The sequence below is a fragment of the Carcharodon carcharias genome, chromosome 1 (genome assembly GCF_017639515.1).
Source record: "Carcharodon carcharias isolate sCarCar2 chromosome 1, sCarCar2.pri, whole genome shotgun sequence".
Lineage (NCBI taxonomy): Eukaryota > Metazoa > Chordata > Chondrichthyes > Lamniformes > Lamnidae > Carcharodon > Carcharodon carcharias.
The window spans coordinates 73283167-73307311 of record NC_054467.1 but is presented as its reverse complement, the minus strand read 5'-3'; the positions used below and the strand labels follow the sequence as shown (position 1 = coordinate 73307311).

General features: G+C 44.6%; 1 protein-coding gene across 1 annotated transcript in view; it reads right to left on the bottom strand.

Annotated features, from left to right (window-relative positions):
* cfi (complement factor I) overlaps positions 1-20284 on the bottom strand; it is a 63889-nt gene extending 43605 nt beyond the window's left edge. The window contains 7 exon segments of the mRNA XM_041179238.1: positions 9351-9458; positions 9637-9753; positions 10549-10751; positions 10871-11027; positions 12532-12799; positions 15132-15250; positions 20239-20284. Coding sequence (XP_041035172.1) covers positions 9351-9458; positions 9637-9753; positions 10549-10751; positions 10871-11027; positions 12532-12799; positions 15132-15250; positions 20239-20284 — 1018 coding nt within the window.
* Positions 20285-24145: the final 3861 nt, after the last annotated feature.

Here is a 24145-nt window from a genome sequence, read left to right as displayed (position 1 = left end):
AGAATGGATGGTAGGGCACTCAAGGTATAGCTCTAGTGGGGGTGGGGGGAGCATAAAAGATTTAAAAATATTTAAAAATAATGGAAATAGGAAGGAAAAAGAAAAATCTATATAATTTATTGGAAAAAAACAAAAGGGGGAAGAAACAGAAGAGGGGTGGGGATGGAGGAGGGAGGTCAAGACCTAAAGTTGTTTTCTGTCGAAGGGTCATGAGGATTCGAAACGTCAACTCTTTTCTTCTCCGCCGATGCTGCCAGACCTGCTGAGTTTTTCCAGGTAATTCTGTTTTTGTTTTGGATTTCCAGCATCCGCAGTTTTTTGTTTTTATCATCTTTCCAGTGCTACTCAATGTCACATCATTGTGAAGCATCACATAAAGACAACCTTCCACCCCCTTCTCTGTCTCCTTATGCCCAGGGGTTTGATGCTAATCCATTCTAACCTTCTTCTCTCCGTTGTTGCAAATATACCACAGCAACAGGGAGGGCACAAAGGGAGGAAGATGCTGAAGGTGGTGAAGAGGATGATAAGGCTCAAACCACCCACGGATTACATCCGTGGTATACTGCCATCTTTCAGGACAGCAGCACATGCTATGCTACCAGTCATCCATTACATGGAACCTTACCAGTCTAACACTGGAGACAAAGACCAAGCTACCAAAGAGTAAAATTAGAAGCTGGTACACCTAGTGAGATTAAAAATTATTTTTTGGGCACCCCCTCGCCCTGCCAGATGACAGCAAGCACCATAGTTAACAGCTTGTGTGGGTTGGTGGACACCTGACCTGCTCCCATGGAAACTCTCCCATTGACCCCGCATAGTTTTGCTTGGTTCGAGCCAAAGAGCAATCTAACTGTTGGAATCATACCCTGTGCAAATTCAGAGATTTTCTGTAAATAATAATTCAACTGATAACAGTCAACATGAAGTCAGAGGGCAAAATCCCTGCCTGACCAACCACCTTAACTTCTTTGAGGAGGTAACACCTCGAGTGGGCTGTTGGAAGTCCTATAATGTGCCATACATAGACTTACTGAAGGCATTCAAGAAGTTCCACATGGGCTTTTAGTCAAGCTCAAAGCTTCAAGGAACCAAGGTTAGTCTTGGGTATGGATAGGAAAGTGGCTGAAGGGCAGGAAAGAAAGTCCTGTTAGAACCCTTACATTATATTAAGGAGAAGTAGGGAGGGGGTCCCCAGGATCAGTGCTCACAAAAACACGAGAAACAGGAGCAGGAGTAGACCATATTGCCCATCGATCCTGCCCTGCCTTTCAATATGCTCATGGCTGGTCTTCAACTCCACTTTCCCACTTGCCCGTTCCCCATATCCCTTGATTCCCCAGGAGACCAAAAACTGTCAATTTTAGCCTTAAATCTATTAAACAATGGAGCATCCACAACCCTCTGGGGTACAGAATTTCAAAGATTCACAACCCTTTGGGTTAAGATATTTCTCCTCATCAGACTTAAATGATCAGTCCCTTATTTTGAGACTGTGCCCCCGTGTTTTAGACTCCCGATCAGTGGAATCAAGCTCTCAGTGTCTAACCTATCAAGCCCCTACAGAATTTTGTATGTTTCAATGAGGTCATCTCTCATTCTTCTAAATTCCAGACAATATAGGCCCAATTTGCTCATGGAAAAAATCCCTCACCACAGGGACCAATTTAATGAACCTTCGTTGTGTCAACTTCAATGAAAGTACATCCTTTCTCAAAAATGGAGCCCAAAATTAGGATCTAAGAGCTATAATTTATTAACTTGTTCTCAGAAACCCAGGGCGGAATCATCCCAGATTTGCACTAAGTGCGGTATCAGGCGGGTAAAATGACATTTTACCTGCCAGCCGCGATGGCGGGTTTTATGCCGTATCGCCCTAAACCTGCCACATAATTTATGCACTCCTGGGAAACACACCATTTCTATGGTGGGCAACCTCTCATTTGCCTGCCTGCCATCACCTCACTGTTTCATCAAACCAGGTGCCATATTTAAAATCCAGCTGCAAGCACACATCTCAGTGCTTCCAGACCATGACTGCTGCATGGAAGACAGGATGACCCCAAAAGGCAAAAAGGCTCCAACCCATCACTTCAGCAACGCGTCTCTGGAATGCTTTTTGGATGGAGTGGAGTCCCGCCGGGATGTCCTCTACCCCCATTCTGGCCACAGGACAGACAGCAGCATAACCAACCAGGCTTGGAAGGTGGTGGCAGTGTTAGTCAGTGCCAACGCCCTTCAAAAGAAGACAGCCACCCAGTGCCGCAAGAGGATGAATGTTCCGCCAGCGTAAGTCACTCTTTTCATCACTCTCAACTCTCACACTCACAAACTCATCACACATCCACAGGGCCCTCTCTCACTGCCAGTTCAAGGGATAGCACCATTTACTCTCTCATACACACCTTCATTGTCCTCATCCCATCCATGGGACCACTCACCACACACAAACGCCAGGCATACTTATCCTCTGGCCTGGCAGGTTTCCTGCTTACACTCTCTCCGTCTCTATTCATACAGGACAAGCTGGCACACAACGGGGAGAAGTCGCAGACTGGTGGAGGAATGCCTGAGATCAAGCTCCTCATGGACTTTGAAAACAGAGCCATCTAGCTGGCCAGCGATGATCTGGACCAGTCCTGACGGTGAAATCGGCAGTGCTCTACCAAGTGAGGATCCAACAGACATCAGACGATCCTGCTGTGAGTGATGTGTCCTGTTTCACAGGCCACTGCCATGCACTAATTATCTCCCCTTGCTTCCGCAGGCACACCTGGAGAGCAGCCAAGAGAGTCCATGAGCCAGGGTCTCCAGTCAAGCCCCGAAGACACTTCAGAAGAGGGATCTGAAGGCACCCTCCTTGAAGTCCCGTCACAGCACTCACCCACATCCTCGATCAGTGCAGCGGCACACGTCTCGGTGGGACCTAGCTTTAGAATAGCCTCGGGGTAACAAACTGGTGAGCACATCGCACTTTCTGATCCACAGCAGGCGGAGGCAGGGACTTCTCAGGTCCCTGGCACTTGGAGGATTGCTGGAGGCCAGAAATTTGCTGAGGCCGAGTCAGATGACGAGTCCCTGGACTCGGTCATTTCACAGTTGCTGGAGCTGCAAAGGCAAGCTCGGGGACATCAGGAAGGGATGTCTGCTGCACTTCTTAGATTGCATGGCACGATGGAGGAGTCCGTCTGCTTTCAGACTGAGGTGAAAAGTAAGCACAGCATATAATATGTAATGATGTGTTTAAACCTAATCATGTTCTGTTTAATGGTGTGTTTTAAACAAGAGCTAATAACTAACAGAGTAACATTACAATTAGGCGGTGATATAGGGGCTTAAGGGTAAATTTCAGTATTTGCTGCAATAGAGAAATGTAATTATAGCTTGTGCAAATCATCATGTGTTGATTGTCTGGGGCTGAAAATTGGGAACAAAGATTGAAAGAGGAAGGAGTGGTTGAACTTTGGGAAAGAAACTGATCAAAGATAAGGGCGCCAGAAATGTGTGGCAGCTTGGAGCAGGTTTATCTCTGAGCAAGGCAGTCGATAATAGGTAAAAGGGGAAGTGGGCGAGCAAGGCCAGTGGAATGAACCAGTTGTGATGGAGATGCTACCCACATGCGCACCGCACCAGCTCCCCTCCACAACATCCCCGCCCACCCCCCCCACCCCCCCCCCCGCCCCCACCCCAAGGCCAGTCATGGAGGACCAGCCACGTAAGCAAGACTCAAGTCAGGTACACACATAGCCAAAAGTCGAAGTAGACATGATAAAACCTGCTGGCTAGCTCAGAAGTGATAAAAACAAAAAACTGCGAATGCTGAAAATCCAAAACAAAAACAGAATTACCTGGAAAAACTCAGCAGGTCTGGCAGCATCGGCGGAGAAGTAAAAGAGTTGATGTTTCGAGTCCTCATGACCCTTCAACAGAACTGATTTTTCTTTACAAAGAGAGGGGTGAAATATAAGCTGGTTTAAGGTGGTGGTGGGGGGGGGGGGGCATCGGGGGGGAGGGGGGAGAGAAGTGGAGGGGGGTGTTGTTGTAGGGACAAGCAAGCAGAGATAGGAGCAGATCATCAAAATATGTCACAGACAAAAGAACAAAAGAACACAGAGGTGTTGAAGTTGGTGATATTATCTAAACGAATGTGCTAATTAAGAATGGATGGTAGGGCACTCAAGGTATAGCTCTTGTAAAGAAAAATCAGTTCTGTTGAAGGGTCATGAGGACTCGAAACGTCAACTCTTTTCTTCTCCGCCGATGCTGCCAGACCTGCTGAGTTTTTCCAGGTAATTCTGTTTTTGTTTTAGCTCAGAAGTGGTCTGATCCACCACTTGGAGACAGAGACAATGGACTGATCATCCCTCTTGCTCTGATCTCAGATAAGGCTCCCGACAACTAGAACTAGTAACGAGTGTGAGTATAAGAATTTTTGGTGAGCCAATAAAGTTCAACGTGATTTTATTCAAACTTGCCCAGTGCGGTTGAGTGGGATTTGAGTTTAGGCCATTGATATAAAGAGTAAACTTACGAACCTGGGAGGATACTGTCATAAGGGGAGGACAGCCGACAGATAGCACCGGCATGCCAATCCACCGAGGTCAACACTGGTCGGACATTGGCTGCCATGGAGACCTTGGTCCAGGACGTTGCTCCTGCACTGCTGGGTGGGCTCAACTCCATCGCTGAGGTCATAGTTGGCCTGCAACAGGGGTGCCAGGCAGCTCAATCTCACTCCATTCTCTTCAAGGAGTCAGCCTGGGGCCTTAGGCACCCATAGAGAAGAGGATCAGCAGGTGCACACCCTGGGGCCATCCACCCAGGTGACTCTGAGTCCAGCCATCCAAATCCCCTCTCCCTGTGACCTCTGCAACTCTAGCTCCACAGGCCGAGAAGGGTGCCACTGCCACACAGCAGGACCCCGAAAGCAGGCCAGGGCCCTCCAAGTCTCGGGCCTCCAGAGGATGCCCACCAAGGTCATCACAGATAGGGCATCACAGTCAGCAGGCTGCCTCCACCTTCGCTATGGATGTCCGGGGAGCACCAAGATGTAGTGGCAAGGTTAGGAAAGCTAAGAGGAATTAGTTGCACAGCCTGGGTATGGGTGTTAGTTACTTGTACATACTGTTCACTCTTGTCAATAAACTCCCAAGAATGTCTCCCTGCTTATGGCTCCTTGTTCTGATGAGCAGTGTTTTTGTCACTCAGATGTGAAACCTTGGTTTCTGCACAAGATAAAGGCAGCTGTTTCAGTCCAGGGCCTCTTCCCTGTAGTCTGTGCAACCTCCTGACCAAAGTGATGGTCCAGTCTCACATTCCCTGGAAACATTACTGATACCTGCACCTCGTTGGTGCTTTGTCATTGCTGCCAAAATGTAATGGGCAGGTGCCACAGAGTTCTCTCATTCTCTCTGTGTGTTCTCAGCACTTTTAAGGTGGGGCTGGCTTCCATCTCTTCGGCATCTGTGATCACTGATACTCTGCTCCTGAAGGGCTCAGGTGCTGATGGCAGACAAAGGATCAGATGCTTCTAAAGTGTCATGGCTGCATCTCTATGATGTTACCCTGATCACAGAGCAGAAGCCAGCTGCCCTCGGCCAGACAGGAGACAGACATTCTCAGAGGCTATGTGTCCTCACAGCATGTCGTCATCATCCTCCTGCAATTGAGTGACTATTAGGGCCTCCATTCCATCTCCATGACAGGAGCATTATCACAGAGGGTATTTGCGCTGCCATAAGCCAGATTAGAGTCAAACATTCACAGATATGATATGAGGATCTATAGGGTTATTTCACTGCATGTCGCATCATCCTCCAGAAATCTAGCAGCTGTGAGGGCCTCCCGAGCATGCCTGCCTTGTCTAGCCAATGCGAGGGCCTCATTCCTGTCATCGTCGCCTCCGAGAACCTCCTCATCCTCATCCCCATCGGCGTCCTCCTCTTCAGAGGAGACATGCAGCTCCTCCATCTCCTCCTCAGCCAGTGCGTCTCCCTGTTGGAGCGCCAGGTTGTAAAGGGTGCAGCAGGCGACGAAGATACGTGACACTCTCTGCGGTATTTCAGGGCTCCATCAGACTGGTCCAGGCACCGGAACCTCATCTTCAGCATCCCGATGGTCTGCACCACTAAGCTGCGACCTGCAACGTGAGCGTCATTATACTGTCGCTCTGCTGCAGTCTGAGGCCACCACGTGGGTGTTATCAGCCACGGCCTCTGTAGGTAGCCCTTGTCCCTGAGGTGCCATCCTGTAGCTTCTGTGGACCCTGGAAGACCCCAGGGATCTGTGACTGACTGAGGATGTAGGCGTCTTGCATACTCCCTGGAAACTGTGCACAGGATGCATTTCTAGTGGTCACACACCATCTGCACATTCAGCGAATGGAACCCCTTGCGGCTGATGTATTCCACCATGTGTTGCGACAGAGATCTGTGCGCCACATGAGTGCAGTCAATTGCACCCTGAATCTGTGGGAAACCTGCTCTCCGTGTCCCCGTGGCACCAAATCCTGCAGAAGCTGGCAGATGTGACCGACCAGTTCCCTAGACATGCACAGTCTTTGGCGACACTGGTTTTCGGTCACCTGCAGGAATGAAAGGCGGTGTATATTGACCTTGGGTGTCACTAGGCGCTGACCAGCGACGGCTCGATGTGTCTTGTACGCGGCATGTGTGGGAGCCCCAGCCGCCCCTTCTTCCTGAGGTTGCTGCACAGCCAGGAGCCTCAGTCACTCTCTCCTCCGTCGTCTTCGTGCTCTGCAGGCCATCAGGCATACAGCTAGTTCACCAGGCTCCATGATCCTGATGTACTCCTCCTGCAGGATGAAAGAGAGAGAGACACGTGGTTAGCATGGATGTACTATGAACCTGTCCTGATTAAGTGTGACGGCCCCTTAACGCTTCCCGGAGAGTGCTGGCCACCACTTGGATGGCCAGAGATTAGTACGCTGCATGGCTGCCCTGTTAGCTTGAACCATGGGGAAAACTGGTTCAAACTGGGATGCTGACATTGCAAGGGGCTGTGAGCACCTCCAGCATTGACTGCTCTATAGCCAGCTTTCGTGAGGAGATTGTACAACATGTGCAGTCGTCCAACTGTTCTGCAGCCCACAAAAATGCTCATGAATTTGCAGTCTGTGCTTGGCAGGAGGTGGGGGGTACGGTAGCAGCAGTGGTGAAAAGGTTTGGAGCACTTGGTGGTGGCACTTTGATGCCTCTGCATTGATTGAGTAGGCAGATAATCTAGGAGCCCAACCCTAACCATAACAATGTAACTGTGCCTGAACTGCCTCAGTTGCAGAGAAATGGTCATTTTATACAGGTTTCCCTAATAAGTGGCCATTCCTTTGCCCACCCCACCCCCCACCCCAAATGCTTTGCGTTATATTCAATGGCTAGGCTGCCCTTAACCCCAACCCTCCAATGCCCCTGAAGTTTGAAGGCCAACAGATGACCCTGGCGAGCGCTGCACAACGTTACTGTGTACTCACCTCTGAGTTCCCCTCAAAGTGCAGGCTGTCAAGTACACACCTTTTATGTGCTGTTGTGAAACACGTCAGCATGCTTTCCCACTGACATGGGCGGACAATCCAGCGGGGGGGCAACAATTCTGGCGGGCTGGTCTGATAATGATATGCTGATGTATTACAATGAGGCTACCGACATCCAATGGTGGGACAGACGATCACGAACTGGTTTACCGCCATCGTAAAGCCAATCGTGACATATTGTCCACTCATGCCACCGATCATGCCCGATGCCGGCGGGCATGGAAAATTCCGCCCCCAGGATAAAATGACCGAAAGTAACTAAATAGATGCTGTTCATAGATATTACCATGTGCTTCTGTCCAGTAAGTGTTTTGAAGTAACAAAAATTTCCCATTTGTTTCTGATGGAATAGGTAACATGCTAATGCTAAAGCTAAACGTTGTGTTGCAAGAAAATGGAGATTTATGATCAATTTAGTGATACATGTAGTAAATTTACACTTGGAATTGCATTTCTCCTACTTGGATGCCTTAATTTTGGCAGTGTCAGGGGTGTGAAGGAGGTGTGACTGTGTCTGGGGTGTGGAGGAAGCAGTGTTTTTGTGCCTTCCCTATACATCGCCTGCTGTTAATCACTGTCCTTTCTCTGAAAGTAACGGCAAGAGAAAGATGAGGTAAATATCTAGACAAGTGTAGGGCATCAACCCCAAGTCTCCAACACTAAGGTCAGTGTCGGAGACATTCTTGGAGTGGCCAGGGCAGCGTAACTCTGCCCATCAGAAGCTTAAACTTCCCGGGTAAACACTGCGCATGTGCACGAGTCGGGATTTCCCCAGGTGTACAACGATTGAAAATGTCTCAACACTTGCAGCTGTTACCAAATGCAAGACTTAGCAGATGTGTTGCCAGCTTGCTCTTGTATAGGAGGCTATCTTGGTAAACTCTGCCCAATATCTATGCACATTGCTTTTGAAAGATTAAAAAGAAAACGAGCACTTGCTTACCTCCATTGATTGACAGGCAATCTGCTTTGAAATGAACAGAACACTTATTTATTCAATTTAATGCTGTTGCAGTGGCCATTATGAATGGTTGGCTGAGTTCCAAAACCTTTGGAGGATTCAGTTTTGTTGACACAGCTGTTCAGGGGAATGACTGACAGTTTTACAAGGTGAGTGACATATACAGCCCTTGATGCAGTTTCAGAGTACATGTTTGCTAATACAACTTAAAGGCCACTTAAAGGAATAACTTTAATGGAGAAGTTTTTTTGCAGTATCAATGGCAGGCCTTTGAATGAGGATTTTATTAAATTGTCATGGGTCATATTGTTTTCATGTATGCATTTAAAACACTTTCCTTTGCTATTGCATGGTTCCTGAGGATTGTACATAGTGGATACTGGGTGAGTGGCTATGGAGGGTACACAGAGGGCATGCAGATGGCAAGGGGGATTTGAGGGGGCATGGAGGTAACATTAGGAATCTGAGGAAGCATAGAGATGGCATGTGTGTCCGAGGGGTCAAGTAGGTGGCAAGGGGGATCTGAGGGTCATGGGGTGGCATGGGGGTGGGTAAGGTTTGAGGGGTAAGGTTTAGGAGGCCTTTAAACGATGTTGAGTGCTGGGCTGGAGAACAGAGGTGGGCCTTCTAACTAGCCCGCCTTTACAGTCACACTCCTCCCACACTCCATTGCAGCTCACAAACCGCATTGCAAACCCGGACCCCATGTGAAAAACAAAAGTCCCGGGCAAATTCATGAATGGGTCAAGTGTTCAGTTCAGAAGCCACAAATGTGTGCAAATTGCATTTTTTCAAATCTACATGAAAATCCGGGCCATGTACTCCAATATTTCTTACCTTTACAGTTAGTCTCATCACTTCCATCCAAGCAGTCATCTTCGCCATCACATAAAGAAAAATATGGAATACATACATCTGACTTGCAGTGGTAAGAATTTTTGCAGTCTGTTTTAACAGAATAAAAAATGTAATAAGTTAGAGGCAATGATACACAGTCACCATTTTGTACCTTTTTAATGAACTAAAAGTGCTGCTAAATCAAGAATATCTGCAAAATACTAGTCTCACTCAAACCTCCAGAGATAACATCAAAAGAGAGACAAGATCTGACCCTACCACTTACCTTTACAACATGACTCATCACTTAAGTCAGCGCAGTCATCGATGCCATTGCAAAGATTCTTCAGTGGAATACATTTGCCATTTACACATTTAAATTCATCATTGGTGCAATTTTTAACTAACAAACAAAAACAGAAACAATTTTAGTGAAGTAGAAAGCTAAACTACAACAACTGTGCAATCCAATATCATTTCTCAATTGTCAGATTGGGCAACTGGATAATGGCTATTACATGTCATGCCATGACAAGTTCTGAGTGAAGCTGAAACTCCATGTATACTAGGGACTTGATTTGGATCATTGTGATCTATTGTAAACTGGTGCACTGCATTCAGTTTTATTGATGACGTGCATCTACTCTACACAACTGAGCACTGATTGGTGCCAAAGTCCTGGTTGATAAAAGTTCAACAGCTATATTATTGTCACCAATCTTTTGTTTTATAGTCACAGTACAATTAGACACTATATTGTTGATATCTGGAATTCTGCAACTGGCCCTACCGCCACAGAGTAAGAGTGGGTAGAAGTCAATGGGCCACTCTTCAGTTAACCTGCTAGAAAGTGTGTGCGCCATGGCATGTAAAAATATGACTAGCCCTACAGTAACATCTATACAAAAACAAACACAAGTGACACTGCTTCCTTTTAGCTACTTAAAATCAAATTGTAGATTGCTGGGTATAACTGTAATCTCCAGAGGATTACATATCAGTGACAGGTCTTCCCTCCACTTAAATCAACAGATGGAACATCAGAGAAGCAACCATCTCCATCCAAATGTGCTCCCTAAACTCTAGCCAGATGATCATTCATAGGCAAACCATACAGAAGTACACTACTCACCCATTCATCCCCACCCCTAAGTCTCTTCTATAAATGAAACCCATCATAATGACAGAAAATAAAAACCTGAAGGATAATCATAACATTTAACCAAAGCAAACTTTGGTTTTTTGGACATCGTCTGTGCCTTTCCAATGTCAGTGAGGCGGAAACATTCTGATAGACTCTTCTCAAACCCTCTGCAGCGTGTGCTGTTAGCCCAGTTCACATAAATGGTAGCGCTCAGGGGACTTGTCATTTTTTCAGTTTCTAAAATTTTCTCTGCTCCTCTGGCAAAAAAGAATGAGATGATCAGCAGCAGATAAAATATCTTTAAAAGACAGAATACTCACTTGCAAGCATTGACTTGAATTATTTCAAATACAAAAAATTAAAGGTAGATCCTTACAAGTGAAAGTTGAGCTGTCTGCAGACGACATTTGCCTCATGCATTGTCCACCTCTTCTCATTCACACATACAGGCAATTTGTGTAATGTGTGATTGAAACTGAACAAAACAATTCCTTGTGATGTGTTATCAGATGACAAAGAAACAGCAGCATTTCCTAAAATTAAAAAGGTAGATTCAATATATAAGTTCACAACTACATTTGCATAGACAGATATGATCCAAAACACTACTGAGAGTGATTCACGGTGTTGGAAAGTGGTCCTTTAACTCTGAGGACTTGATTCAACCCTAATCCAGATTAATGGTAAATTAGAGTTCTCATTCAGATGTAGAGAACAGAAAATGTTGCATTGGAGCAGCAGAGGGAGCTATTCTGAGGTTGCAACAGTGTTGGGATTTTTCCTCTGTATTTGCATCAAAGCATAGCTGGCCTTTTGCCTGTCCATGGACAGCTCGCTTGCCTCACCAGCAATAGTCTGAAGGTAAGCGCTGGAGGTTGGAGCGTGAGTATGTTGGAAGGATGAATGAGAAAGTTGGAACATGGGGTGAGGAGGTTGGTCAATTGTGACCACTGTGAAGTAGGGGGTTCACTCTTAGTTCTCCTAGACTTGCAAGAAGGTTTTATTTACACTTAAACCCTTTAAAAATATCTAATTCATACAAAAATTTTTTTTTAGCCTCACCTTTAGTTGGCAGCTGTGCTGGCCATTGTAATCACATATCTGTGAGAATATTTAAAGCTGGCATTGAGCCCTCATTTACATATTTGAGAGACACATCACCTGTTTTAGGCAGCTGTGATAAATAACAGCCCCTGTCAATATTATGTTTGACATTGTATGGGTGTCCCTGGGCAGAGGACCTGGATCTTCTAGTTTATGCCGGTAAGATTGATGCAACACAGTCCAATTTCTACCCTTGGGTGCCTAAGATGGGAGGTGGTCCATTGACAATGCTAACATTCCTAAGTTTGAAAATGACCTCAGGCTTAATTCTTGGTGTATTAAACCAGCTTGTGTTGCAACATCAGAGGGCCAGAGAAAAAGAATAAAATCACCTCGAGGTCCCATCCTTCATATTTAGTGCCCTCTGTTGAAATGTGCATTTTTATGCACATCAGATTAGATCAGGATCAGGTTTTTGGTTCTAATACCCTTAAGGGCAGGGCATCTATCTACTACTCTAGAAACATAATGGGGCCAATTTTTGGGTGCGTGAGATATCAGTGCAATACATCTGCTGCCCATCTGATGTCACAGATGAGGAGCCCAATCAATTTGCCATCAAGTTTTCGACTTCCCATCTCTGGTTGGATGTATTCCTAGAGTTTTCATCACATGACCCCCAATGATGCACTCATTAAAAAAACATCTTTTACCCATAGCTCCAATATTTGTACAACTGATAAATTAAAGTATTCAAAAGAAGCTTGAACAAAACTCGTAATTCTTTGAATGTCCCAGTGATTTTTTTCTCCCAGGTTGCTTGCAGCAATTTGGCCAATAAATGAAATGTTATGGGAAAGACTGTTTTTCCCCATTCATCTCACTGATGATTGTGCCCACCTGTCACCAGGCCTGAAATTGATTGCCAGAGTTTTCCTGTTCAAATGGTGATAAGAAGAAAACACCTCATTACAATAATATTTGCATTCTCACCCAATGAGCACATCCCAACGTGAGAGAACCTTTCCGAGTCTCGAAGACATTCAATACTTTTCAGCTGGCAGTATGACCTATATTTTTTGTTGTTGCTTGAGCACACTTCCGCCATATCCTTTGGACAAAGATACGGCAGCTTGCACATACAATTTCCACGAATGCACTTTTCCCAGGGCTGACAGAAGACTTTCTGGCATGATTTATAGGTGAAATTTTTGTCTCGACAACCTTCAGCAAGTCTTTGAAGGTTTGCATTTGTTTTTATCTGTGATAAATTACAGGTAGAAATTTAGTATTAATGCAGTTTGTTTCTTACCAATTTTTTCCAATTGTCTCCTGAAGGCACCGACCTGCTAATTACAAATCCATGGCTGCTGGCTGTCCTGTATTACCTTGCCCAATCTTCATATATTCACTGACACAATAGGGCTGATTTTCTAATGCCTTGCTGTCAAAAAGTATCCAAACATTGACTTTTTTTGCAGAATGTATTTACCATCTAACCAAGGGAGTCCCAGTTTTGATGCCTGAGTTATCTAATTATCATCAAGGTGGGATTCACTTGTGCCTCTATAAATAGGGACAGACTAAAAGTTGATGGGTGAGGAGGTACATGTTTGTCATTTGTATCTCTGTAAATAAATGCTCATACAATTTTGTAAAGATTGCTTTCAGTTCTATCCTCCACCACTTGCTTTCTAGAGCATAACAATCACTATCCAGTGATCTCTTTCAGAAAGTGGAACATTTGTGCATGCAGGTCACATGAGAACAGAGTTAGGCTCAGCATTGAAAGTTCCACAGTTGAATAATCTACCAGCACTCATCATCTAGACTTATATGAAAAAAAGCTACTTGGATAAAATATTGAAAGGCTGCTGCTGTTAAGCACAAACCTCAAGTACTTTCGGAAACATGACAGGAAATTGGAAAAACAGATTGAACTGGTGGGCATACTGCACCAACTGGAAAACAGCAGGTTTCAGTTCTATACAGGGGCCCTGATTTCAGAGCTCTTCATGTAGAACAGAACTAATTCATTTATAGTGTGAAATTTTCACTCCGGGTCTCCTGTCAAGGCCAATAAAAGGCATATCATATTCATAACCTTCAACATGGACAGTGCTCATATAGAAGCTTCTGGAACTGTCTTCATTTATTTAAAAATGGACACTGATGAACTGTTGAGATGGTTGCTCTGGGGGTCATGAGGGGTACACCTCAATGTTGGAGCATGTCTCCACATTCTGGGAACAACTGCTTAATACCTGTGCTGTGGCCAAGGATCATTTTAAAAGCCTCCCATGAAGAAATCAGGCAGATAGACACACTGAAACCCAAACTCTCCAGCCAGGTGACCAGGTCCTATAGCAGCTGCCACTGTCAAATGATTCTTTCAGAGCCAAATTTAGCAGCCCATTTAGAGTGGCTAAAAGGGTCAGTGAGGTAAATTATTTGATCCACACCCCTGACCAAAGAAAACAGCAACAGTTGTGCCACCTTAATATACTAAAGAAATATTACAGCCGAGAGCCTAACCAACCAGTAAGTGTTTGCCAGAGGGTAAAAATAGCAGAGGACAGCCAGGGGTAGTCAGATGAGGAGGAAGGACTGGAGAATTGCCAGTCAAACCCTCTACTGTTAGGTTGGCAAACAGGGAAATGCTGGAAAACTTAAATGCCCAATTATCCATCCGATAGAAGAGCAGGGGAGGGATATAGCCACACTGCTCAGGAAATTTAAAGGAATCTGTAGGGGCCAATTGGAATGTACCCGACTAACAGACCATGGCATGGACGTAAAGGATACCCCACCGATAAAGCAAAATCACTACTTACGGAGCCTGATAAGCTGGTTCAGGTCAGACAAGAAGTCAAATACATGCTAGACAATGATATAATTGAGCTCAGCTGGAGCTCCCCCATTCTACTGGTTGAACGGCTCTTTATTAACTATTGGAAGGTGAATTAATGACCGATTCATACCCAATCCCTCACTTCGAGGATTGCGTAGACAAGGTGAGTCACTCTGCTATCTCAGTAAAATAGATCTTTTGAAGGGGTGCTGGCAAGTCCCCAGAGCGAGAGAAATCTCAGCTTATGTCACCCCAGATGGCCTATATCAATGTAAGGTATTCCCCTTTGGCCTTAAAAATGCCCCTGCAACCTTTCAGAGGTTGACAAGTCAGGCAGTGGCAGGATTAACCAACTGTGCAGTATATCTGGATGACCTGTTAATTAACAGTGACACCCGGAAGGACCATTTAGACCACCTGGAGGCAGTGTTCTAGGGTCTATGGAGGGCTAAGTTTGTGGTGAACCTAGCTAAAAGCGAATTTGCTAAGGCAAAGAGAACTTACCTGGGGCATGTGGTGAGACAGGGAAAAATGCTATCCCAGGAAACAAAAATATGTGCCTTAGTCGATTTTCCTATCCCCAAAACAAAGAGAGAAATCCTGTGGTTTCTAGGAATGTGCCAGTTTGTCCCAAACTTTAGCACCCTAGCTGCCCCACCAATGGATTTATTGAAGAAAACCACAAAGTTAAGTGGACTGAGGCATGCCAAAAGGCTTTTGAGAAGTTAAAAGCCATCCTGACCCATGAACCCATACTAGCTGTCGCAAACTTCCGCAAATCTTTTAGAGTAGCTATCGACGCCAGTGATATAGGAAGATGATTCTGGAATTGAACGCCTGATTGGCTATTTCTCCAAAAAGCTGAACAAACATCAGAAAAGGTACTCCGCAGTTGCGATGGAAACACTTGGCCTCTTCTTAACTCTCCAGCATTTCAAGATCTATGTTAGCAATGGACACTGGAAGACCCTAATATAATGCTTTAAAGTTTCTGGAAAATTTGAATAGACCTGGGCGCTGTCTGCAGAATAATACTGACAGGATAATAGCTGCGGAGAAATGCTGTGCCCACTTTGCCTTTTAAGAACCAAGAGGTTTAATTTTTTTTAGAAAAGCTTTGCTGCCTAATTCCAAAGCTCCGTATTCACCTGTAAAGAAATTGGACCTCCTGATACAACGTCCATGAGTGCCTGAATTCATGGCCTGCTGAACTTCTTTTCTTCAAAGTACTCCTGATATCCAACCCCCAGCAATCTGAACTTACCTGAACTAAAATCTAAGGCCTGTATTTTATGTACACCTGCCCCCGGGCATGTTTTGGGCAGGGGGGCACAAAAATTAGGGAGGGTGCTCATCCCACCACCTTCCCACCAGCCCCCAAGCTCCCCCTATAATAGAAGGGTGGGCGGGCACCAAAGTTGGCAGCCCGGCCACCATATTTAAATAAGTAATCAAGAGTCAATTAGGCTTGTTATCAAGTCAGTTGACCCTGATAATATGCTGCCCACGTCATAAAATGTTTGGCATGGGCAGGAGGCGAGCTGCCCAATTTAAAAAAAAACTTCTTCAAAGGGCGGGAAGGGGGTGGGGTTCCATCTTCGGGGGTTGCTCTTTGCCAATCGTGGGCCATCGCCCCTAAGAGCGAACCCCAACCTTCATTCCTATCCCTCCCCCACAGCCTTAAAACTTGCCTCCATTCTGACCTACTCAAACCTCCCATACCCAAGACCTCGGGCCTACCTGCTCTGGGGATCCATGGGCCTTCTTCTTTCTTCTCCTGCAGTCCCGGCAGCTGCCACTGATGTGCTCTTGGTGCTGCTGGGAGCTGCTGGCCATTTGGATTGTGGGCAAAAGTCTCAATTAGCTCTTGTTTAGCTGCCTCCCAGTGTGTTGTGGGAATCAGTGTGGAGCACGTTGGCTCCTTTTTGACTTTTCTGCCAAGCCATCCACATGCTCCCCCCACTGTATTATTCAGCCTTACGAGTGGGAAAAGCTTCCTTCTGTGCTGGACTCACAAAGACCGTAAACTGTTCTTTTGGTTTGATACTTGTAGAAGTGTACTATCTTTTTTAATTGTATCTTCCTTGATTGAGTGTGTGGTGAGTGACTGATGTAGTGTTTAGATCTTTCGGGGTGAGTGTGTGAATAAATAATCCTCTTTGTTTAGAAACACAAGCGTCTGCTGCTGGTACTTGAAACTGACTACACACTATTGGGCGTTCAGAAACACACAACTCTACCTTTTCAAAAACAAACCACACTGACTATGGACAGAAGGTAAGCGAGTTGGAGGTTTCAGTTTACCTTTGCTCCTCTGTCCATAACACTTATTTATTGTTCATATCAGAAAACTCCTACAAAATATAAGGGTTGTGGTCAGTAACATCATTATAAATCATGCTCTTTGGAAATTCAATTTAAAAAAGCAGAATGAAGTGTGAATGCTGCTAATGACATGGTGACAAAGGAGGCTTTGTTGCTTTCAAGAAGTTTGCAATAAACTATTGATTCTGCTGATTATTTAGAAAAGTGTTTAATATTCATTGAAAAAATTATTTTCATTAGGGTAGCAACTCAAAAGCAATCCCTGGGCCAATGTGATGTGTTTCTCACCGTATCTGAAGTATGACACAGTTTGGAAATTAGTAAAGGTTTGGATGCATAGGGTGGATAATCAGTACTTTTGTCAAACTTTTCCAAGCAGATTAACATAAAAGAGAGATTTCATCTAGACTTTCACCATGTTGACATCTAACCACAAGCCCCATGTGCGGCACTAATTATGATATCAATATAATGGAGACAATGGTAAGACTATAGGATACTTGCTGTCAATAAGTTTAACCGTGTGGCAGCACTTGTCAGAAATTTGGATGCACTCTGCCCATGATCTTCTGACTATTTTAATCATTGAAAAACTGCAGGCAGTGAATGCTCTGATTTCCACTTGGTGCTACCCGCTACTGAGGGTTTCTACAGTCAAAGCTTTCTGCTGGTGGCATGCACTCATAAAATGACCCCCTACATTTACATCAGAGTCCAAATCTGAAAATGAATACTTCAGAAAACGCTTTGGCAGTTTTCCTGGGCTAAATATTCTTCTTTATGTTGCGCATTAACCATAGAACCCATTCGAAAAAACATTTTTTAAACCCAGTAATAGGACAGCACTTAATTCATGCATAATCTATGTATTAAAAAATTGGGTGACTGGGTTCAAATCTAGACCAGTCCAATGGAACAAATTCAGCTTCCCATGGGTAACAGCCCCAAATTCAACACTGATTGAATGAAGTTGTCAAGTGAGTGCTAGAGATGCCATTAGACAGCCGGTAGGAGACATGGAAAAGAGCTCTCTATCGGTGTCCAACGCTGGGAGAAAGATCAGAGAGTTTTATTTACCTAACCATACTATACCTGAGGTAAGAATGCTTAATAACAATTTGGTGGCGGAAATGGAAAGTGCCCACCCGCAACCATAATCATCTTGATTATAAAATTCCGAGAAAGATGGAGCATTGAAGGGGAACATTTCAGCTGATTGTGCCAGTGCCAAGTCTTATAGTAGAGTAATTTAATTAGGCCTTTTCTCCCATAGTCCTGACAATACTTTCCCTTGCATTCCTTTCTCAAAGTTATCATTGATTTTCCTTTCAGGTAATGCATTTTAGATTCAAGCAGCAGTGTGTAGCATCTACATGATGCACTGCAGGAACTTACCAAGCCTCCTTAGACAACACCTTTCAATATCATCTAGAAGGACAAGGGCAGCAGATACACAGGAACACCACCACCTGGAAGTTCCCTTCCAAGTCACTCACCATCCTAACTTGGAGATATTGCCATTCCTTCATTGTCGCTCGGTCAAAATCCTGGAATTCCCTTCCTAACAGCACTGTGGATATAACTACAGGGACTGCAGAGGTTCAAGAAGGCAGCTCATGACCACCTTCTCAAGGGCAATTAGGGTTGCGCAATAAATACTGGTAAGTATAGGCCTTTCCGGACTCAGCACAGAGGAGATGATTGGTAAGTGACAAGTGAGTTATTATATTATACTATATCATTCTGTAGTAAATACTTTATATAGACTTTAAGGTATGTCAGTGCAGCTCAACCATGTGGAAGTGCATCCACCGGAATGTGGGAAGTCATGTAGGCACAAAGTGTACTCAATGACTACATCTGCAGGAAGTGTCATTAGCTGCAGAAACTTGAGCTCCCGGTTGTGGAACTTGAGCAGCGGCTGGAGACGCTGTGGTGCATCCGCAAGGCTAAGGATTACACTTGGATAGCATGTTTAGAGAGATGGTTACTCTGTAGCTAAGAAGCACACAGGCGAAGGGAATGGGTGACCATTAGAGTATTTAAGAGAAAAAGGCAGGTAGTGCAGGAAATCCCTGAGGCTATCTTACTCTTTAACCACTTTTCCATTTTGGATACTGGTGAGCAAGATGGTTCCTCAGAGGACTGTAGCAAGAACCAAGTTTGTGGCACAACAGGTGGCTCAGCTGCACAGGAGGGAAGGAGGAAGAGCTGAAGTGCTGTAGTGGTAGGGGATTCCATAGTTAGAGGAGCCCTCAGGCGTTTCTGCAGCCATAGACATGACTCCAGGATGGTATGTTGCCTCCCTGGTGTCAGGGTCAAGCATATCACAGAGCGGCTGCAGGACATTCTTTTGGGGAAAGGTGAACAGTCAGAGGTCATGGTCCATATTGGGATCAATGACATGGGTAGGAAAAGGGATGAGATCCTGAAAGCAGATTTTAGGGAGTTAGAAAGGGAATTAAAAATCAGGACCTCAAGAGCAGTAATCTCAGGATTACTCCCCATGCCATGTGCTAGTAAACATAAGAACAGGAAGATTGAGTAGTTCAACATGTGGCTGGAGAAATGATTAGGAGGGAGAGCTTTAGATTTCTGAGGCATTGGGACCAGTTCTGGGGCAGGTGGCACCTGTACAAGAAGGATGGGTTACACCTTAACAGGATTGGGACTACTGTCCTTGTGGGGAGGTTTCCTAGTGCTGTTGGGGAGGGTTTAAACTAGATTGGCAGAGGGATGGCAACTTGAGGGGAAATTCAGAGTGGAGAGGAGAAAAACTGGCATTGGGAAGTAGAGAAGTATTAACTGACAAGGAGGATATATCAGAGAGTAGTATCAAGGTTAATAAAATACTTGGAGAATTTGATAGAATTAGAGAAGGCTATATTAAGTCATTAGATAGAGTCAGAGTGAGGGGGAAAGTAAAAAAACCTAAATCAGGCTTAAAGTGCATGTTTGTGAATATGCGGAGTGTTGTTTATAAGATTGGTGAACTATAGGCACAGGTTGGCAAATGGAACTATGATAGTATTGCTATAACATCCACCTGGCTCAAACAAGGGCAGGACTAGGTGTTAGATATTCCTGGAAGCAAGGTATTTAGGAGAGAGAGGAAAGGAAGAAAAGGGGGGATGGTGCAAGTGGCAGTATTGATTAAAGATAGTGTTACAGTACTGGAGAGAGAGGATGTTCCAGAGGGGTCAAGGGTGGAATCTCTTTGGCTAGAGGTAAGGTATGAAAAAAGGTGCAATAACATTAATCAGTGTAGTATACAGACAACCAACCAGTGGAAGGGAGGTAAAGAAACAAATTTGTGAGGAAATTACGGAGAGGTGCAAGAGTTATAGAATAATTATGATGGAGGACTTCAATTATCCAAATATAGACTGGGATAGGAACAGTGCAAAGGAACAAGAAGGGCAAAAGTTCCTGGGGTGTGTTCAAAATAATTTTCTGTAGCAATATGATTCTAGTCCAACGAGAGGGCAGGCACTGTTGGACCTGGTTCTGGGGAATGAGTTGGCCCAATTGGATCAAATATCGGGAGAGCATTTAGGGGACAGTGACCATTGGTCATGGGATGGATAGAGAACAATCCAGAGCAGGGATAATTAATTGGGAGAAAGCCAACTTTGATGGTATGAGAATGCATCTGAGCCGAGTGAGTTAGAATCAAAACAAAAACAAAAATGACTGGAAAAACTCAGCAGGTCTGACAGCATCTGTGGAGAGGGATACAGTTGACGTTTCGAGTCTATATGATCTTTCATCAGAACTAAGACATATAGAAATGAGATGAAATATAAGCTGGTAGAAGGGGATGGGACAGGAGAGCTTAACAGGGGCCAGTGATAGATGGAAGCCAAGAAGAGGCTGCCAAAGATGTCATAGACAAAAGGACAAAGGGGGATTGATGGTGGTTATATTATCTAAAGGATGTGCTAATGGAGACATTAAGGGAAGCAAGCTAGTGGCAGATGGCCCGAGTGTGGGTGGGGTGGGGGGAAGGGATCGAAATGGGCTAAAAGGTGGAGCTGAAACAATAGGTCGAAATAAATTTAAAAATAGAAGGGAAAAGAAAAAAATATAGTTGTAAGAAAATTATAAATTATTGGAAAAGGGGAGATCGGAAAGGGGGTGGGGATGGAAGGGAGAGTTAATGATCTGAAATTGTTGAATTCAATATTAAGTCCGGAAGACTATAAAGTGCCTAGTCGGAAGATGAGGTGCTGTTCCTCTAGTTTGCGTTGAGCTTTACTGGAACTTTGCAGCAGGCCAAGGATGGACATGTGGGCATGAGAGTAGGGTGGTGTGTTGAAATGGCAAGCGACAGGGAGGTCTGGGTCGTGCTTGCGGACAGACCGAAAGTGTTCTGCAAAGCGGTCACCCAGTCTGCGTTTGATCTCTCCAATGTAGTGGAGATCACATTGGGAGCAGCGAATGCACCCATCACTGGCTCCCTATTGAGCTCTCCTGTCCCACACCCTTCTACCAGCTTATAGTTCATCACATTTCTAAATGTCTTAGGTCTGATGAAGGGTCATACAGACTCGAAACATCAACTGTATCCCTCTCCCCAGATGCTGTCAGACCTGCTGAGTTTTTCCAGGTATTTTTGTTTTTGTTCTAGATTTCCAGCATCAGCAGCATTTTGCTTTTATTTGAGTTAGAATCAAATGTTGGCGGAAAAGACAGTGGCTGATCAATGGGCCACCTTCAAAGAAAAAGTATTGCAGGCAATGTCAATGTATATTCCCTTGAAGGGGGAAGATAGGAAAAATAAACCTGGATGACGAGAAAGATAGGGGTGAAGATGAAAATGAAGAAGTGTGCGTACAGCAGATGGCAGGTAGAAACTTCAATAGAGAATCAGGCTGAATATAGAAGGACCAGAGGGGAAGTGAAAAAACTAATCCATAAAGCAAGCAGGGAGCATGAAAAGAGACTGAAAGCTAACATAAAAGGGAATCCGAAGGTCTCCTGTAAGCATATAAATAATGAAAGGGTGGTAAAAGAAAGAGTAGGGTCGATTAGGGATAAAAAGGGGACTTGCGCATGGAAGCAGGAGAAATAACAGAGGTATTAAACGAGTACTTTGCATCCGTCTTTACATAGGAAGAAGATGCTACCAGGCAGAAGTGAGAGAGGAGGTAATTGGTGCACATGAATAATTTACAATTGAGAAGGAGGAGGTGTTAGAAAGGTTACCTTTACTTAAAAAAGATAAGGTACCAGGACAGGATGAGATGCATCCAAGGATACTGAGGGAAGTGAGAGTGGAAATTGCAGAGGCACTAGTGATAATCTTGCAGTCTTCCTTAGACACAGGGTGGTGCCGGAGGACTGGAGAATTACAAATGTCACACCTTTGTTCAATAGGGGGTGCAAGGATAATGCCTGCAACTACAGGCCAGTCAGTTTGACTTCAGTTGTAGGGAAACTTCTGGGAACTATAGTTTGGGACAAAATCAATAGTCACTTAGGTAGGTGGGGGATAATTAAGGAAAGCCAGCATGGATTCATTAAGGGAAAATCATGTTTAACTAACTTGCTGGAGTTTTTAAGCAGGTAACAGAAAATGTTAAAGGCAATGCTGTTGATGTGGTGTATGTGGAATTTCAAAAGGCATTTGATGGAGTGCCACACAACAGACTTGTGAGCAAAATTCTAGCTCATAGGATTAAAGGGAAAGTAGGCACTTCGATAAGAAATTGGCTGAGTGACAGGAAACAGAGGGATAAATGGTTACTTTTCAGATTGGAGGAAGGTCTGTAGTGGAATTTCCCAGGGTTCAGTTTTGGGACCCTTGCTCTTCCTGATATATAGTAATGACCTAGGCTGTGGTGTTCAGGGCATGATTTCAATGTTTTTGCAGAAGCAAAGATTGGAAATGTTGTCAACTATGATGAGTATAGTCCTGAACTTCAAAAGGACATGGACACGTTGGTAGATTGGGCAGACAAGGGCAGATGAATTTCAATGCAGAGAAGTGTGAGGAAGAATATGGAATGAAAGTATAAAATAAAGGGAGCAACTCTATAGGAGGTGCAGGAACAGAGGCACCTCGATGTATATATACTTAAGTCATTGAAGATGGCGGGCTATGTTGAGAAAGTAATTAAAGCATATAGTATCTTAGGCTTACGGCATTGAATACAAGAGTAAGGAAGTCATGTTGAACTTGTACAATACATTAGTTAGGCCTCAACTGGAGTACTGCATCCAGTTCTGGGCTCCATACATGAGGAAGGATATGAAGGCATTGGAGAGAGTACAGAGGAGATTCACAAGAATGATTCCAGGGATAAAGAACTGTAGCTATAAGGATAGATTGGGACTATTTTCCTTGGAGATAAGAAGGCTGAGAAGAGACTTGTTAGAGGTATTCAAGATTCTGAGGGGTATGGACAGGGTAAATAGTGAGAAATTGTTCCTACTCAAGAGAGCATCAAGAACTAGAGGGCACAGGTTCAAGAAAATTGACAAAAGGAGTAAATGTGATGTGAAGAAAAATTTTGTCACACAGAGGGTGTTTGGAGTCTGGAACAAACTTCCTGAAAGGGTAGTGGAGGTAGATTGGATCGAGGTATTCAAAAGGAAATTGGATAGCTACCTGAATTGAAAGAATGTACAAGGTTATGGGGATAAGGCAGGGAAGAGGGACTAGGTGGAATGCTCTTTCAGAGAGCTAGTGCAGACTCGATGGGCAGAATGGCTTCCTTCAGCACTGTTAAGATTCTGTGATTCTGTGATTTTCATTTCACGTACCCAAGAACTGGAATCAGCCCAGTCAGTGGAGGCACATGAAGATGAAGAGCCACCATAACTCAATCTCCGAGTCACAGCCACTAGTCTAGACACTGATACACATGTATTTTAGAGGACTGGATGAAATAGGTATCTACATTTGGAGAAATGTTATGCACATGGGCACAGGAGCCAAGGCAGAGGGAAAAAGATAGTGCAGCTTACCAGAGGATGAGACCATACACTGGTTCTTCTGCAAAAGACTCAGATGAGAACTTTGGTGGGCTAGTTTAAAGGACAAAGCTGATCGGTGCACAAACCCAGATGCTTAGTGAGCTGTAAACCCTACCAGAAAACCTGCACTCAATAATAAGTAGCATGGAGGAGTCCAGCACCAACATGGTACAGGGATTTATGCAGAGCTTGGAGCCCCTCCTTTCCAACATGGTCATCAGCACACTTGAGTAATCAACCATGATGAAGCATCTGATGGCCAATGTCACAACTTCCAATGTAGCACAAACAGCTTCCATCAAATGTCTGAGTGCTAGTGGAAGTGCAGACTTCTGTCATCATGTCTCTGGGTGCCAGTGTTCCTGCAGGAAAAGGAGAATGTGGTTCCTGTTGGATGGTTCCCTGAGCAGGCAGTCAAAGTAATTTGGCAGAATGCCTCATTGCCAGAGC